Raw genomic sequence first — 14,794 nt, 5'->3', positions numbered from 1 at the left:
ATGTTGCATAATTATCAATTATTTTATGTACAAAACTTTTAATGTTCTGGGAATACTTATAAGCTACCTTGAATATTAATGAACATATTTGCTTTTAGTATAGAAAACTTAATAAGCTTTATTTTCCTTCCTTCTTAGAGTATAAACTGAGATAAAGGGATTTTGCAGGTCACACCCTTGGTGAAACTCTCCCCCAAAACTTAACTTTTAAAGGATTTCTAAAGAGAAGACTCTTCTAAAGTGAGCCCAGCAGCTATAATCATGGTGATACAAATTCCTTTAAAACTCGTCTATTAATATTAACACCGGGACAAAGCTTTAACAGCTGTCTGGTTTTCAAGTTCAGATTAAATATCCACTATGTCAAAATTGCACTACCTTGCCAAAGTCATCAGCTTCAGGGATAAAAATCAAACATTATTTGGATCAGGGGTTACCTTTGGTGCATCCTCAAACCACAAAGACAGTCTACATTTACATCCCCATATTCTAGCCTATAGGCCACTCCACCAACACACATTTCAAACATTTTTCTCTTTGGACAAAGATTTCAGCTAAGCATTACAATGCCTTCAAAATGGAATGCCTCAACCCTGTCTTTGAATTTAATGAAAATCAGGAAACTTTTTAACAGCTTTAGAAAGTCAGAAACGCTGTGCTCTTCCCTGGCATCTTCCTCTCCCTCCAACCCAGAAAGATCCAGCACACCAGAAAACAGAGCAGCCTGCCATAGGCTCCGAGTGCTGGGAACCGATTCCCCCTGGTGCAGGCTGCAAAGAGAGCCTATGAGTAATCAAAAATCCTTAACCAAAGCATGGAAGTTATAAGCTTCCTCCCCACTCCCCAACACCGGTACAATGCTTTCTCTCCTCAAGTCGCTCATGCATTTCCCCGCGTATTCTTGGCATTTTAACGGCCTCTGAAGCGGCAATGATAACCCCATCTCAATGTCAGCTAGAGCAGAGCCATGCAAAAAAAAAAAAAAAAAAAAAAAAAAATTCACTAACTTGGAAGGTTATTTAGGACAATAATGTCTTTCACTGTCTTACTCCTCCCACTCCAGCACCACTTGACCTAATAGTGATATTTAGTAGGGGAAAATACGTATGTATCAGACAAACGGGCTTCTTCCCCAGGGGCTCTTCCCATAAGGATCCGAGGGGAGCACACACCTGACAGAAAGCCCCCATGCCAACAGGGAGAACAAGGTCTCCTAGTGTGGAGTCCCCCCAGCACTAGGCTCGCTCGGCTCCACACACAGTGTACAACTATTCTTGGATCTACTTACATCCCTCGGTCACATCTGGCCACCCTGCCCCCTCCGCCCGTGGTCCTCCTTGGCTCCCAGGCTGCTCGACAAAGCCCAGGACAGGCACACACTCCCACCCACCTGGGCCGGATCCGAGAACCCGGCTGGCGCGCTCCACCCGGTGCTCCTCTGCCAGCTCCTGCACGAATGCGCTCGGCCTGTTCCTCCTCCTCCTCCTCCTTCTCCTCCTCCTCCTCCTTCTCCTCCTCTTCCCCTCCAGTCCAGCCGATCCGGGAGGTGCGACCCAGGGCGGCACCGCAAGGTCTCCCTAAGTCACCTTCGTGCGGCCCGCCCCTGGCTCCGGCTGGGCAGCAGCAATGCCCGGCCCCTCCCCAACGAGGTCGGGCGTCGGCGCTGCCAGCCCGCGGCCCACGACTCCTGCGCCGTGCCCGGGGTTGCAGAGGTCAGCACTGCGCCCCTTGGCCTGCCGCAGGCTCCCGGGCTGGGCCGCAGACCCGCCCTCCAGAGCTCGCCGGGAAGAGTGTGAGCGGGCGGGCGGTAGCGGCGTGGCCTGCAGCAGGCTGCTGTCGTCGTCCGGTCCCTCCTCCCCTCCCCCAGCGCCGCGGTTCCGCGGAGGCGCAGGTAGGGCTCAGCCAGGGACTGCCTGCACACCGCCCGGGGGAGCGAAGCCAGGGACCGGCTTTCCGCTGGAGGCAGGCTAGGAAGCAGCTCCCAGCGCTGGTCGTGTACGCGGCGCGCAGGCTCAGGGCAGGTCCCGGAATGAGCAGTGCGCTCCCGCCACCCGAGCAGAGGCCGGCCCCACAACTTTTCCTGAGCAGCCCGCCCCCCGCCGGCTAACTCAGAGAAGTCAATCCCCTCCACTCCAGCCTAGGCTGACACTTGGGCTTATGCTCAACTCTTCATGTTGACAATGAGGGCTACACTGCAGTCTTCACATACTTACTGTTTTTACCTTAGTAGGTCAGCTGGGGTAGGATTTGAGCAATGGGGAAAACAACAGTATGAATCTTAGTAATGTGAAGTAGATGGTTTGCTACTCCAGCAGGGCTCCAAGGGGGAAGACAAGCTCAGCGGGCAGGAAAGCCCCTCACATAGAACACTACACTTTCGTGGGATGTTCAGATTAATGAGCTATCTGGCTAACTATGTTGTGATGGTCACACACACACTTTCTGTCCCAAGATAAGTTTTAAACCTTTCTAAAGTCTAAGAATCTCAACTCTTACTTTAGAGTAAGTCCAGAGTAATAATTAACAAAAGTGAGTATTTCTTTAACAAGATCCTAGGGTACTTGCACTTCCACTGCAATCAGTGGTCTTGCACAGAATTTCTGCTAGAGATACACAATGTGTAAAACACAATAAGGCCACACAGGGAAAACCTGGAACTGATGTCAGCAAGGCCTTGCCATTTTTGAAAAATCCATCCTTTTTTTTTTTTTCATTCTAAATTGGTAATTAAATATTATTATGTTTAGAAAAGTCATTTTTGGCACTGAAGAGGAGACCCTGTTACAAAATTTTCCTCCCTAGACTCTGAAAATTAGAGCACGAATTCTCTTAACAAAAGGAGCACCAGACTACACAACAATGAGCAACAAGCAGCTACTTTGTTTTAGAAGGTAATTTCCAGGATACCTGTATAAAATATGCCAGGTACTTTACATGCAGGAACTCACGGTATTTTCATCTTCAGACCTGGAAATGGAATATAACTTCTTATTCTAGGTCAAGGTAGCAGAGTTTAGACCCAGATTGGTCTGCTCTAGAATCCTGTATTTTTTCCTTTATATTCATCACTTAATGGAAACATTAACCATCTTCAGCAGGCTAACTAACATGCTACAAAAATAAGATACAGTTGCTTCCTCAAGGAGCTCCAGCAGCTTAGTGAATATATAATGATACAATGTGATATCTGTGACAATAGCAGGGAATTCCTGGAATAGGAGGGACACCAAACCTAGTTTTGAAGGGTGGAGTATGGAATTGGGAAATGGTGGCAGTCATCCAACACAGCAATCCTGAGAACTTTAATAGAGTGGTGATGCAGAATTTGTGTGGCATGCTGGGCAAGAAGGCAGACAGGCAACTGAGATACAGGAAGTCAAATAGACACGGCTTGATCAAAGGCAGGGAGTTGCAAGAAGGATGAGCCAGACAATTCCCATGATCCTGGCCTGAGTTATTTAATAGGTGGTGATCCTACGAACCCAGTGGATAATTCTGTCCTGGACACACCGGGTCTGAAATGCTTTTGATAAAACTAAGTAATCAGAGGCACTAGGTACACTGGTTTGGAGCTCAGGAGAGGTCTATGGTGGAGAAAACTGAGTTATTGTGGATTTCTAGTTAAGTTAGTGGGTAAAACCATCCAGGGAAGACAGAATAAGAAGGCCATTCACAGAGCGCTAGGGATAGTAACATTTAAGGCACAGGCAAAAGGAAAGATGCTTTACAAAGTGAATGAGAAACTACTGCTATAAATGGGAGAGAAGCACAAGAGGGAGGTACGGTGGAAGCCACAGAGAATTCCAGAAAGCAGAAGTACTCAACTGTCAGCAAGACCGTGTAAAAATGTCCTTGGGGTGGGCATTTGGCATAGTGGTGAGACCCATTTGGGATGTATTCATCCCATATCAGAATGCCTGGGTTCAAGTCACTGCTTCAAACACCGCTTCCTGCTAGTGCACATTCTGGGAGGCACCAGGTGATGGCTCAAATACTTGGATCTCTGCCAGTCATGTGGGAGACCTGGATTGAGTTCCAGACTCCTGACATCAGCCTGGCCTGGCCCCAGCTGTTGCAGGCCTTTGGGGAATGAACCAGTGGGTGGAAGGCATCTATATGTCTCTCAGCTTTTCAAATAAAATGAAAATAAATGTTTTAAAAGCAAGGGCTATAAAAATAAGTGCCCTCTGATTTAGCAATAAGGAGATATTGGCAAGAATAGTTTCAGTAGACTAGCTGATGAATGAAAAATCAGCAAGTATCAGATTTTAAATAATGGAAATGAAAAGTTGGGAGACAGAGAAAAGCTATACATAATTAAATAGATAATTCAAAATTAGAATGAGCTGTTTTGCATAGCAAAATTCCTGAAGAAGCAGGATGGAAGGAGACATGTCTCTGACAAAAGGAAAGACTAAAGGATGGGAGCACATGCAAGTAGTGGTAGTGGTTAGGAATAGGGGACATACAAAGGGAGCACATAAACAAGTCTAGTATCTGCTAACACTAACCGATGGAATAAATAAAGGGGAGAGTGATCCAACATGGGAAGTGAGATACTCAGCAGACTCATAGAATGGCAGATGTCCTAAATAGCACTCTGGCCTCAGAATCAGCCCTAAAGGCACTCGGATCTGGCTGAAAAGCCCATGAGAGTATTTCAGGCATGGAAAGCCAAGACACTCTGGCAAAAAGATCTCTGTGAGTGAGATCCCAGTGGAAAGAACAGGTCTTCAAAGAGGGAGGTGCCTTTCTCTGAAGGGAGGAGAGAACCTCCACTTTGACTATGACCTTGTCTAAACAAGATAAGAGTCGGAGAACTCAAGGGGCTTCCATAGCCTTGGAAACTCATGATTGGTGCATAGGGAGATTACTGATGCCATAAACAGGAGTGTCAATTTGTAAAGTCAACAACAGGAGTCACTGTGCACTTACTCCTCATGTAGGATCTCTGTCAATGTGCTGTACACTGAGGCTTAATGCTATAACGAGTACTCAAACAGTATATTTCACTTTGTGTTTCTATGGGGGTGCAAACTGTTGAAATCTTTACTTAATGTACACTAAACTGATCTTCTGTTAAAAAAAAAAAAAAAAGAAAAGAAACTATCAATTCCCAACTTGACTCTCACTGGGATTAAACATGACAATAGGTCTGATCTGATTTCATCATCATTTAAAAAAAATCATCTATTATTTTTCACTTTATGTTTCTGTGTGGGAACAAACTGTTGAAATCCTTACTTAAGGTATACTAAGCTGATCTTCTGTATACTAAGATAATCGAAAATGAATCTTGATGTGAATGGAAGGGGAGAGGGAGTGGGAAAGGGGAGGGTGGTGGGTGGGAGGGACGGTATGGGGGGGAAAAGCCATTGTAACCCATGAGACGTACTTTGGAAATTTATATTCATTAAATAAAAGATAAAAAAAAAAAAAAAAAAAAAAAAAAAGGAATAGGGGACATAGACAGTGACTGCCTTGTGTTCAACCAAGAAATTCTGCTCAGAGCAGGAGATGGAGAAACTCCACAGATTCAAGGGTCAGAGAAGGGTGAAGGCTTGAAGGAGCTGTTGTATCCATAACAAATGATGAGATCAGTGACACAGAATGACTAAAAGAGCTGGAAAGCATAGGAAGCTCAATGAACAGAGGAGACCATTTTGTAGACTTCTGAGTCCACCATGAACACAAAATTTCGCAGACACCAGCATCCTGGTCTAGAGAAGCAGGACAGAATTCCAGTCTTTCAGGTAATTCTCATTTAGAGTCTGAAACTTTCCATTATGGCACACACTCGGCACCACTATCACCCCATCATACTTCTGGGTCACCGCTCTTCAGAAGTCAGAAGACTTAACATGAAAGTATAAAGTATTTTATAAGGATGTTTATACTAGCTTAAAATAGGCAGGTTCCTAACTCAGACAAACTGGTTTAACAAAGATCAAGGGAGCCCCATGACACAGAGACGAAGGAGGGCACAGCACCAAAGATGACTTCTGAGTGACATTTTAACCACTTCTGAGACCATCCTGCAGGGAGGAAAACTATAAAAACAAAAGTAGCACATGAAACCAGCTTCTACACTTTTGAAGAAAATTCCCATTCAAGAGTAATGAAGAAAAACAGCACTGACATTCTGTTGTGCTTCTACATACACCAGCCTCACTTGTTAGCTTTCTCTTTAGTATATCAACTACAAATTTTACTTTCTATATTGTAGCTTTTTCAAAAATGTAGGTAGATTTATTTACAAATAAAACCTACCAGCAATAATGCTTCACTTATCTACAGTACATAGGAAAATCATGAAGATGTAGGTCCTATCAGAGTATCAAAAACCACTCTTAGACCAAAGAAACAGAAGGCACAAAACTCAGGCACAAAGGCCTGCAGTCACTATAAATCCCCTAAGCTTCTCACACAGTGTAACCTTGCTCTTAACTGTGGGCCTGATTTTACCAAGTTTGTTGATCTATTTTTTTTTTTTTACTAGTAATGTTTACTAGTAAATCAGAAGGGATCAGTACGCTACAGCTACAGGCAGGCACACCTGACCATGAGAAAAGGTAAATTTTAAAAGCCTGTAAGAAGCAAACAATCAAAAAGTGTATGCAGGACTGGCCCATTTATTAGAAACACATGTGATGTTGTATGATCTCCTCTGAGGGCTTCTCCATATGAAGGCACAGGGTAATTACTAACATGCCAGAGCACAATTCTGAGACACCTAGAAGACTGCTGCTGGGGGGACGGAAGGCACAGCTACGGGACCCTCACCTGGGGGCAGTGCTCACAGGTGTTCTGCCAGTATGTGTTCCTTTACTCTTCAAAACAACCCACAGGTGTTTTAGTTGGCTACCACTCCAAACAGGAGATTGTTGTCTTTAAAAAGAAGAGATCAAAGAGCAGAACTAGGAATTACATCCAGGTCTGCTGAGTTCAAAACTGATGATTTCTCTTTTAATAAAATGTCCAGGTAATAGAAATGTAATTTACAATGCCAAATAAGGCATAATTATGCCACTTGGACCTCAAGTTATTAAATTATTAAATTCCTCTGCTGTAATCCTTGGATATTTGAAAGCCTTACTTCAGGGAAACTATTTATCTTTCAAATAGTTGGGGTAACCTAGCCACTGTCTATGCTGTCATTTCTCAGAAGGAAATCCATAGATCCTACTGACAGTATCACAGAGTTGATACTTTATAGAACAGAAAGGGTAACTTAAAGATACTGCACAAGGGGCTGCCTGTAGTGCCAGAATCCCATATGGGTGCCAATTCGAGACCACTGCTCCACTTCCGATCCAGCTCTCTGCTGTGGCCTGGGAAGCAGCAGAAGATGGCCCAAGTCCTTGGGCCCTTGCACCCACATGGGAACCTGGAGGAAACTCTTGGCTCCTGGCTTCAGATCAGCGCAGCTCTGGCCGTCGTGGCCAATTGGGGAGTGAACCAGTGGAAGGAAGACCTCTCTCTCTCTCTTTCTCTCCCTCTCTTTCTCTGTGTAACTCTGACTTTCAAATAAATAAATCTTTAAACAAAAAAAGATACTGTACAAGTTTGAAACATTAAATGCCAGTTACTAAATGAATACTGCTTCCACACAGTATGGTAACACACTGTATACACATATACTCCATCCATACACAGTTGATCCTGTGCCCAGTGGGTTAAAGAAATACTTAAAATGGGTCCTTCAGATTTTCAGACCAGTGCTCTGAACAACTTTTCATATGTTCTCCCTTTCACAGACGAAGACAGCAAGATTGAGAGACATTGTCACTTAAAGTCATAAGGTTGGAAATACAACCGAATCATTACACAAGCAGTCAATTAAATCTTCTTTAGACAACACTATCTCTTCCCAATGTTAAAGATAGGAACACTCCAAAATAACCATCAGGGAAGAGAGGTTACAAGTGTTCGTTCTATAGAAGATTCTACAATGTTAACTTGTATTCAGGACTTAGGATGTGTTAGGCACAATATGAAGCATTTTGCTTGCATTATCTTCTTTAATCCTCATGAAAAATTTAAGAGACTAAAAGAGGTTAGTAAGTCTAAATTTTAGGCTAATACCCTTGCATATCTATACTTTATGAAGAGAAGCATTTGGCTTAATTTTGTTAAGTAGTTTAAAAATTGGAATAGGTTGACCTGTCCAGAAATTAAACACATACCAACATAACACATTACTTCTAATTTACTACTCAACCTTACAAACACAAATCTCTGAGACAAAAAGTTAGCAATACATCCATCAGGTACCATGTAAGAGCCATGAGTAAAATTTGGTTTTACAATGTATATGAATCCTGTGACATCATAAATTAACTTCAGTGATATTTTATAAGGCTACCATTCTATTCAGATTTATTTGTAAAATTAAATCATTCCTCTTTAAATAAATTAGCATATAAAATTTGCAAAAACTAAAAATAGAAATGCTGAGAAGGAATGCTTCCAAATGTATTAGAATGAACACTCCATAATGACTAATATTTTCCTGTGGTAGTTAACAGAATTATGTTGAAAGATCTCTTGTAGGCCGGCGCCGGCTCACTAGGCTAATCCTCCGCCTACCGGCGCCAGCACACCAGGTTCTAGTCCCGGTCGGGGCGCCAGATTCTGTCCCGGTTGCCCCTCTTCCAGGCCAGCTCTCTGCTGTGCCCCGGCAGTGCAGTGGAGGATGACCCAAGTTCTTTGGCCCTGCACCCCATGGGAGACCAGGAAAAGCACTTGGCTCCTGCCATCGGATCAGCGCGGTGCGCCGGCAGCGCGCCAGCCGCAGCAGCCATTGGAGGGTGAACCAACGGCAAAGGAAGACCTTTCTCTCTGTCTCTCTCTCTCTCTCTCACTGTCCACTCTGCTTGTCAAATAAATAAATAAATAAAAAGTTAAAAAAAAAAAGAAAGATCTCTTGTAATTGTTTTAAATACCTTCTAAGTATTTCAATATTTTTCTTATTCTCCAAATTGTTATATGAAATTTATAGCACACATAGCAAATATATTTAAAATTGCATTTGATTTCATAAGGTTTCCACTCTAATCATGGGAAAATATCAGATTTCTACATTTAAGAGAAACATGCAAAATCATTTTCATCTATCTATTTTGCCAAAACCTAATCTTTACCCAAAAGTTACAAATAAATTAAAACCAGAGTAAAAATGTATTGTCTTAATCTAAAAAAAAATTGAAGATTAAACATACAAGCATGTAGAAATTAACAATGGAAAATAAAGCATTTTGATACTTGCCTTATTTTAAAATCATGAAAATAAAAATATATATAAAGCAAGAAAAATGCTAGTTCAAGCAATGAATATCCATATTTATGACTTTTCTTTCACTGGAAAAAGAATTACTGATGGATAAGCATGCCACTCTTATTCCAATTTGGGAAAGCAAATGGCAATTTATTGAAAGAGAAGAGAGCTGGGAGAAAAAGAGCACAAAAATTTATCATCCATTGTGCTCAGTTTACATCTGTTAGTACTACCACACTCTAATCTCTAAATAAAGCATTAAGTATTTTTTGTATAAAGACTTTTTGTTTCTAGACTATTTTCACATCTCTCTTATTGAAATGTCACACCAACCCTGAGGAGATGGACATTAAACTTGTGAAACATGGCTACATCAATAAATTCAAAAGACATGAATACAAGTTATTTCAGAATCATCCTACATAATCAAATAAGTTGTAAATTATGGTAAAAAATAAAGCTTTTCTTTCCTTTGTTAATACTACTTTTCCTATTTTGTTAGTATTTGCTAATACTATTTTTAATAGTTAATAGTATTTGTTAATACTATTTTTTTCTTTGAACTTGAATGCAATGACTTATTAGGTAATTAATTTTAACAATTTTACTCCAAACAACCTACCCCTTCTTGTTTAGTGAAGAGATTAAGGCAATCACTCAAAGCTACACAAGTTTCTCTAGAAGCTTCAGAGACAACTTCAACTTTCTGAAGAAATGATGGAAGCATTTCTATAAAAAAAAAATAAATACAATGAGTAACATTTTGAAGTAATCTTAAACAGACCACAAAAATATTTTTTATCCACTAACTTCATGCTTCCTTCCAGCTGTCCCGAGCAATGCATATACAACAGTATATTTCTTGGGTACAGTTATTAAGCACGTACTATAATCAGGGCCTGTTAAGTTGGTACAGAAAAAGGAAGGCCTATACTTCACAAGTGTCAACGAGATTTGAAAAAAAATTTATAGATGTTAGTAATAAAATGTTCAAAATGATGAAATCTTTACTTACTATATGCTAAATCGATCTTCTGTATATAAAGATCATTGAAAATGAATCTTGATGTGAATGGAATGGGAGACGGAGCAGGAGATGGGAGGGGTGCAAGTGGGAGAGAAGTTATGTGGCGGGGGGGAAGCCATTGTAATCCATAAACTGTACTTTGGAAATTTATATTACTAAATAAATGTTAACAAAATTTTTTAAATGTTCAATAAAAGCTGATGAGAAAGAAAATGCTTACCATTTTCGTTCATAATATTTGAATGCTAAAAAAGTAATTTTATTCAAAGAAAATAAAAGCATACAAAAATAATTTTGTACTTGAATTTTGTACTTGGCTAACATCTGGAGTTGGCATTAATTAAATTTCCTCTAGTTCTCATTCAGACAAATGTGTGGCATAAATAGGTCTTTACATTTTCTTTTTTTTTTTTTTTTTAATTATTTTTCTTTATTTGAAAGGTAGATTTACGGTTGGGGGCAGGAGAGACACAGTGAGAGTCAGCACTTCCATTAGCTGGTTCACTCCCCAAATGGCCATATGGAGGGGGCCAGGCCACTCTGGAGCCAGGAACTTCATCAAGGTCTCCCACATGTGTGCAGGGGCCCAAATACTGGAGCCATCTTCAGCTGCTTTCCCATGTGCATTTACAGGGAGCTGGATGGGAAGTGAAGCAGCTGGGACTTCAAGCAGCACCCATAAGGGATGCTGGTGCTGACATGGTGGTTGCTTAACCCACTATGCCACAGTGTGAGCCCAGGTCTTTACATTTTCAAAACTATGTCTCCATGAAGGTCAAGGATCTTTTTACTATATGTTTAAGTAGGAAACAAAAACATAGTAGTATCTTCATTTTCCAGATCCCCTAAAGAAAACCAACCCTTTTAGATATTAAAAACAAGTTTTTAAAGCATGCCAGCAAGAGAAAGCTGCAAAATGCACATATCACTTAAAAATGAGTAAAATGACATTTTCTCATATTGATGTGAGGAATGTACTTAGTTGAAACAGTTTCTTTTTGTTAATTATACATTAATATTTGCTCCTTCCATCAAATAAAAATCTGAATACTACAGAAAGCTTTTCATAAAAAAGGACAATTAAATGCATAACACTCTTTATAAACTTTAAATAATCTTGACTTACTTAAAACTATGTTCTTAAAACATGGTAAACAAAAGTAAGCCAAAGTGACAAAGTAAAAAAAAAAAAAAAAAAGTGATAAAGTAAATCCAAATGTAAGAGATTTGCTAATATTAGACCAGAGAGCACTGGGTCCCACCAAGATGCAAAGCCTTTTTTAAAAAAAAAAAAAATTTTATTTATTTGAAAGACAGAGATGAAGAGACAGAGACAGAGATATCTTCCATCTACTCGTTTACTCCCCAAATGGCCATAGGTCCAGGATGAAACTAGGAGCCTGCAACTCCACCCAGCTCTCCCACATAGGGGGCAGGCACTCAAGCACTTAGGCCATTTTCCACTGCTTTCCCAGGCACATTAGCAGAGACCTGGATCAGAAGTGGAACAACTGGGACTCGAACTGGTGGGTGCCAGCACCACCAACAGCAGCTTAACCCACTTCACCATGACCCTGGCCCCAAAGCAAAATTTTCAAATGGGAAATAAGAAAATAAGACTTTGCACTCAATATCACTGAGGATACCAAAACAAAATTTCCGAGAATATATACCAAGTTACTGAGTCACTGTTTCTGATAAAATTAAAAATAATCATCTTATTATTTTTTCAAATGTTTCCACACTTTCTACATTAATTTGACTTATTTAAGAAAAGGAAAGCCTTTTTCCTGGAAAAGTTATTTCTCAAAATTCATAAGGCAAACTAGACAGTAAAAGGATAGTCCGAAAGGCACACATTGTGGCACAGATTAATCCGCAGCTTGTGACGCCAGCATCCCATATCAGAGTTTCAGTTTCAGGTCCCGGCTGCTCTGCTTCTGATCCAGCTCCCTGCCAAAATACTGGGAAGACTACAGATGACAGCCCAAGTGGGTTCTTGATACCCACAAGGGAGACCTGGATGGGGTTCCTTCTAGGTTCCTGGCTTTGGCCTGGCCTAGCCCTGGCTGTTGTGGGCATTTGGGGACTGAACAGAGGATGAAAGATATCTATTTCTTCCTCTCCCTCCCTGTCACTCTGCCTTTCAAATAACTAAATCTTTTTAAAAAAATATAAAAAGAGAGAAGGTCAGAGTGAATGAAGAAAGGCATTAACAACCTTTCATTAATGTTGGAATACAAAAATCAAAGATTATATTTCATCACATTTTTCATCTTATGGAATATTTTCCTAATATTAGATATTGCTAATAAAACCCAAATAATTAAAAGTAAAGTCTAAAATATGTATCTTGATTTCACATACTTTATTTTTCATTTTGAGTCTGATATACATTACAATATCTAGTCTCTACTTAGTTGCTAAATAGCAAAAGGGAATACCATATGCTAGTTGCCATATGACTTAAATAGTACCTCAACAGATGTCTCACAGAGAACTGTGGACCAAGCACTGTGAGATGTACCAGAAAAAAACAGACACAGCCTTTGTCTTCCACGAATTTTCTGTGTAATCTAGTAATTTTCCACTTTCATGACACAAATATAGGAAGATAGAAGAGTAATTATTCATGGATAGATTGTTTTTATTAAATACCACCACACACTTGATCATCCACAATTTGATCTATGTTTTAGATATTTCATACTTTAAATATCTCTTGACTAGCAAAAAAAACCCCACAAATTAACCAAATACATTATTGGGAATACTTATCAAAAGTGCTTGAATAAAACTGATTCTGTAAGCTTTCAAAAAGATATTCTAACTCAGTTTTTACAAAAATTCACCACTGAGACAGAGTAAAATTCTTTCATCTAAAACAGAGTCAAAGGTTCTGTAATTTCTGACAATTTAGTATTAAAGTAAGATTTTGAATAAATATTAACTTGCCCAGGGTCATGGCCTAAGAAATGATGAACCTTGGCATATGCTGCACTGCAGTGCCAAGCATCAGCGCATGCTTATATAATGGTGTTTACTCACGAGGAGTGCTACATAAAAAGAAACAGAACTGCTAAGCTTCTAGAAAAGCCACCAACTGGGAATCACTGCAAAATGTTTTAGCCAGTTAATATTTAGAGACTACACTGTCATGAATAAATGCAAAAAGGCCAGTATGTTACCTTATTTGGCCTACTATAAGAATCTGTTAATTTTGAGGAAAAAAGTTATTTTTTGTACTAAAAATATTTTTGCAGTCAAGAAAGCTGCTAGAAGATCATATTAGAAAAACATAACTTCAGAGACATAAAAAGCTCACAATCTGTCACTTTTCATGATTACACTGTATAATTTTTTAATTGGGTAAGTTTTAAAAGTAGTGGGTAAGTACTTTCTTTATATGTTAACCAACAGAACTCTAATGCAGCAACCTCAATTGTCCTCCTCATGTAAAAAAGTCTACACTTCATATTCTAACATATAAGATGCACCATAAATTGAATCTGTTTCAGCCAGACTGTTTTGCTGGAAATATCTGTTTACCTAGAAACAGTCTCATACTTTATTGCCTCTAAACTTCTGCTCAAGATGTTCCCTCCCTTGAATACTAGAAATAATAATTACTGATATTCAGAAGTTTCCCCACTTAACAGAAGATTTTATGTTTTTCCAGGCCTAGTTCAAATGCCACCCTCCCATAAAGCCTTCCTCAAACATCACCTTGAGATATGACCTCTCTAATGGACCCCAAGAGCAGTCAAATCCAGTTGCAGTAGAGGACATGGGCAACTGTGGTTATGTGATATCTCTATTACCCTGTGAACTCTAAATCTCTCGACCCCTCAGACATCCCATGCTGAGCTTTGTGCACAGAAAATACATTTTTAAGTGAATAAAAAATGTTTTATTTCCATGGTAGCACAGAAAATACCAATGGTTTTTTAATTCTTTTATTTTACATTAAAACAATTATACTTTGCTTTAAAACACAAGGTGAAAACATTCTCATTTAATTTTACTAGTGTGATCAGAATACACTAAAAAATAGGTAATTTTTAACAATAGCCCATTTTTACTTGAGGCACAAGAAAACTTTTTTATATTTCATTTGGGACAAGATATTAAAAGAAAAAAATGAATGAATGGCATTTTATTTCATCACCCTTGCCCTCTGGGAATGGTCCTACCTTAAATATGCTTTCCTTTTAATTAAATAGAAGGCAGAATAACTAAAAACTCAGAGGTCTAGTAATGAAACTAAGGGTAACAGGAAACAAAATACTGAAATAAGACAATTTCTCTTTAATGGTTGGAAAAGTAATACATGTAACTGTATGTACAAGAGCTGGTCCCACGTTCATGAGAGGAGGCATTTGAATAATTCTTTTCCTACATAATAGGAATTAAAGAAATACCTCAAGAAAATTCATATTCTCTCCTTAAAATTCAGAATATTTGGACATAAATATCAGCTAATCTAAAAA

At 39.6% G+C, this 14,794-nt stretch overlaps 1 protein-coding gene across 17 annotated transcripts in view; it reads right to left on the bottom strand.

Moving 5' to 3' along the window:
- OSBPL1A (oxysterol binding protein like 1A) overlaps positions 1 to 14,794 on the bottom strand; it is a 231,010-nt gene that overhangs the window by 121,654 nt on the left and 94,562 nt on the right. For 10 of the 17 annotated variants that reach the window (XM_070050377.1, XM_051851325.2, XM_070050375.1 and 7 more), the window contains one exon: positions 9,900 to 10,006. The exons of 3 other annotated variants lie outside the window; for them this stretch is intronic. In XM_070050377.1, coding sequence (XP_069906478.1) covers positions 9,900 to 10,006 — 107 coding nt within the window. Of the gene's footprint in view, positions 1 to 1,288; positions 2,087 to 9,899; positions 10,007 to 14,794 lie in introns of those variants that run through there. 4 more of the 17 variants (XM_008261153.4, XM_051851329.2, XM_070050385.1 and 1 more) reach the window with 4 other exon arrangements.

Source organism: Oryctolagus cuniculus, chromosome 10 (genome assembly GCF_964237555.1).
Source record: "Oryctolagus cuniculus chromosome 10, mOryCun1.1, whole genome shotgun sequence".
Classification (NCBI taxonomy): domain Eukaryota; kingdom Metazoa; phylum Chordata; class Mammalia; order Lagomorpha; family Leporidae; genus Oryctolagus; species Oryctolagus cuniculus.
This window is presented reverse-complemented; position numbering and strand designations above follow the sequence as displayed.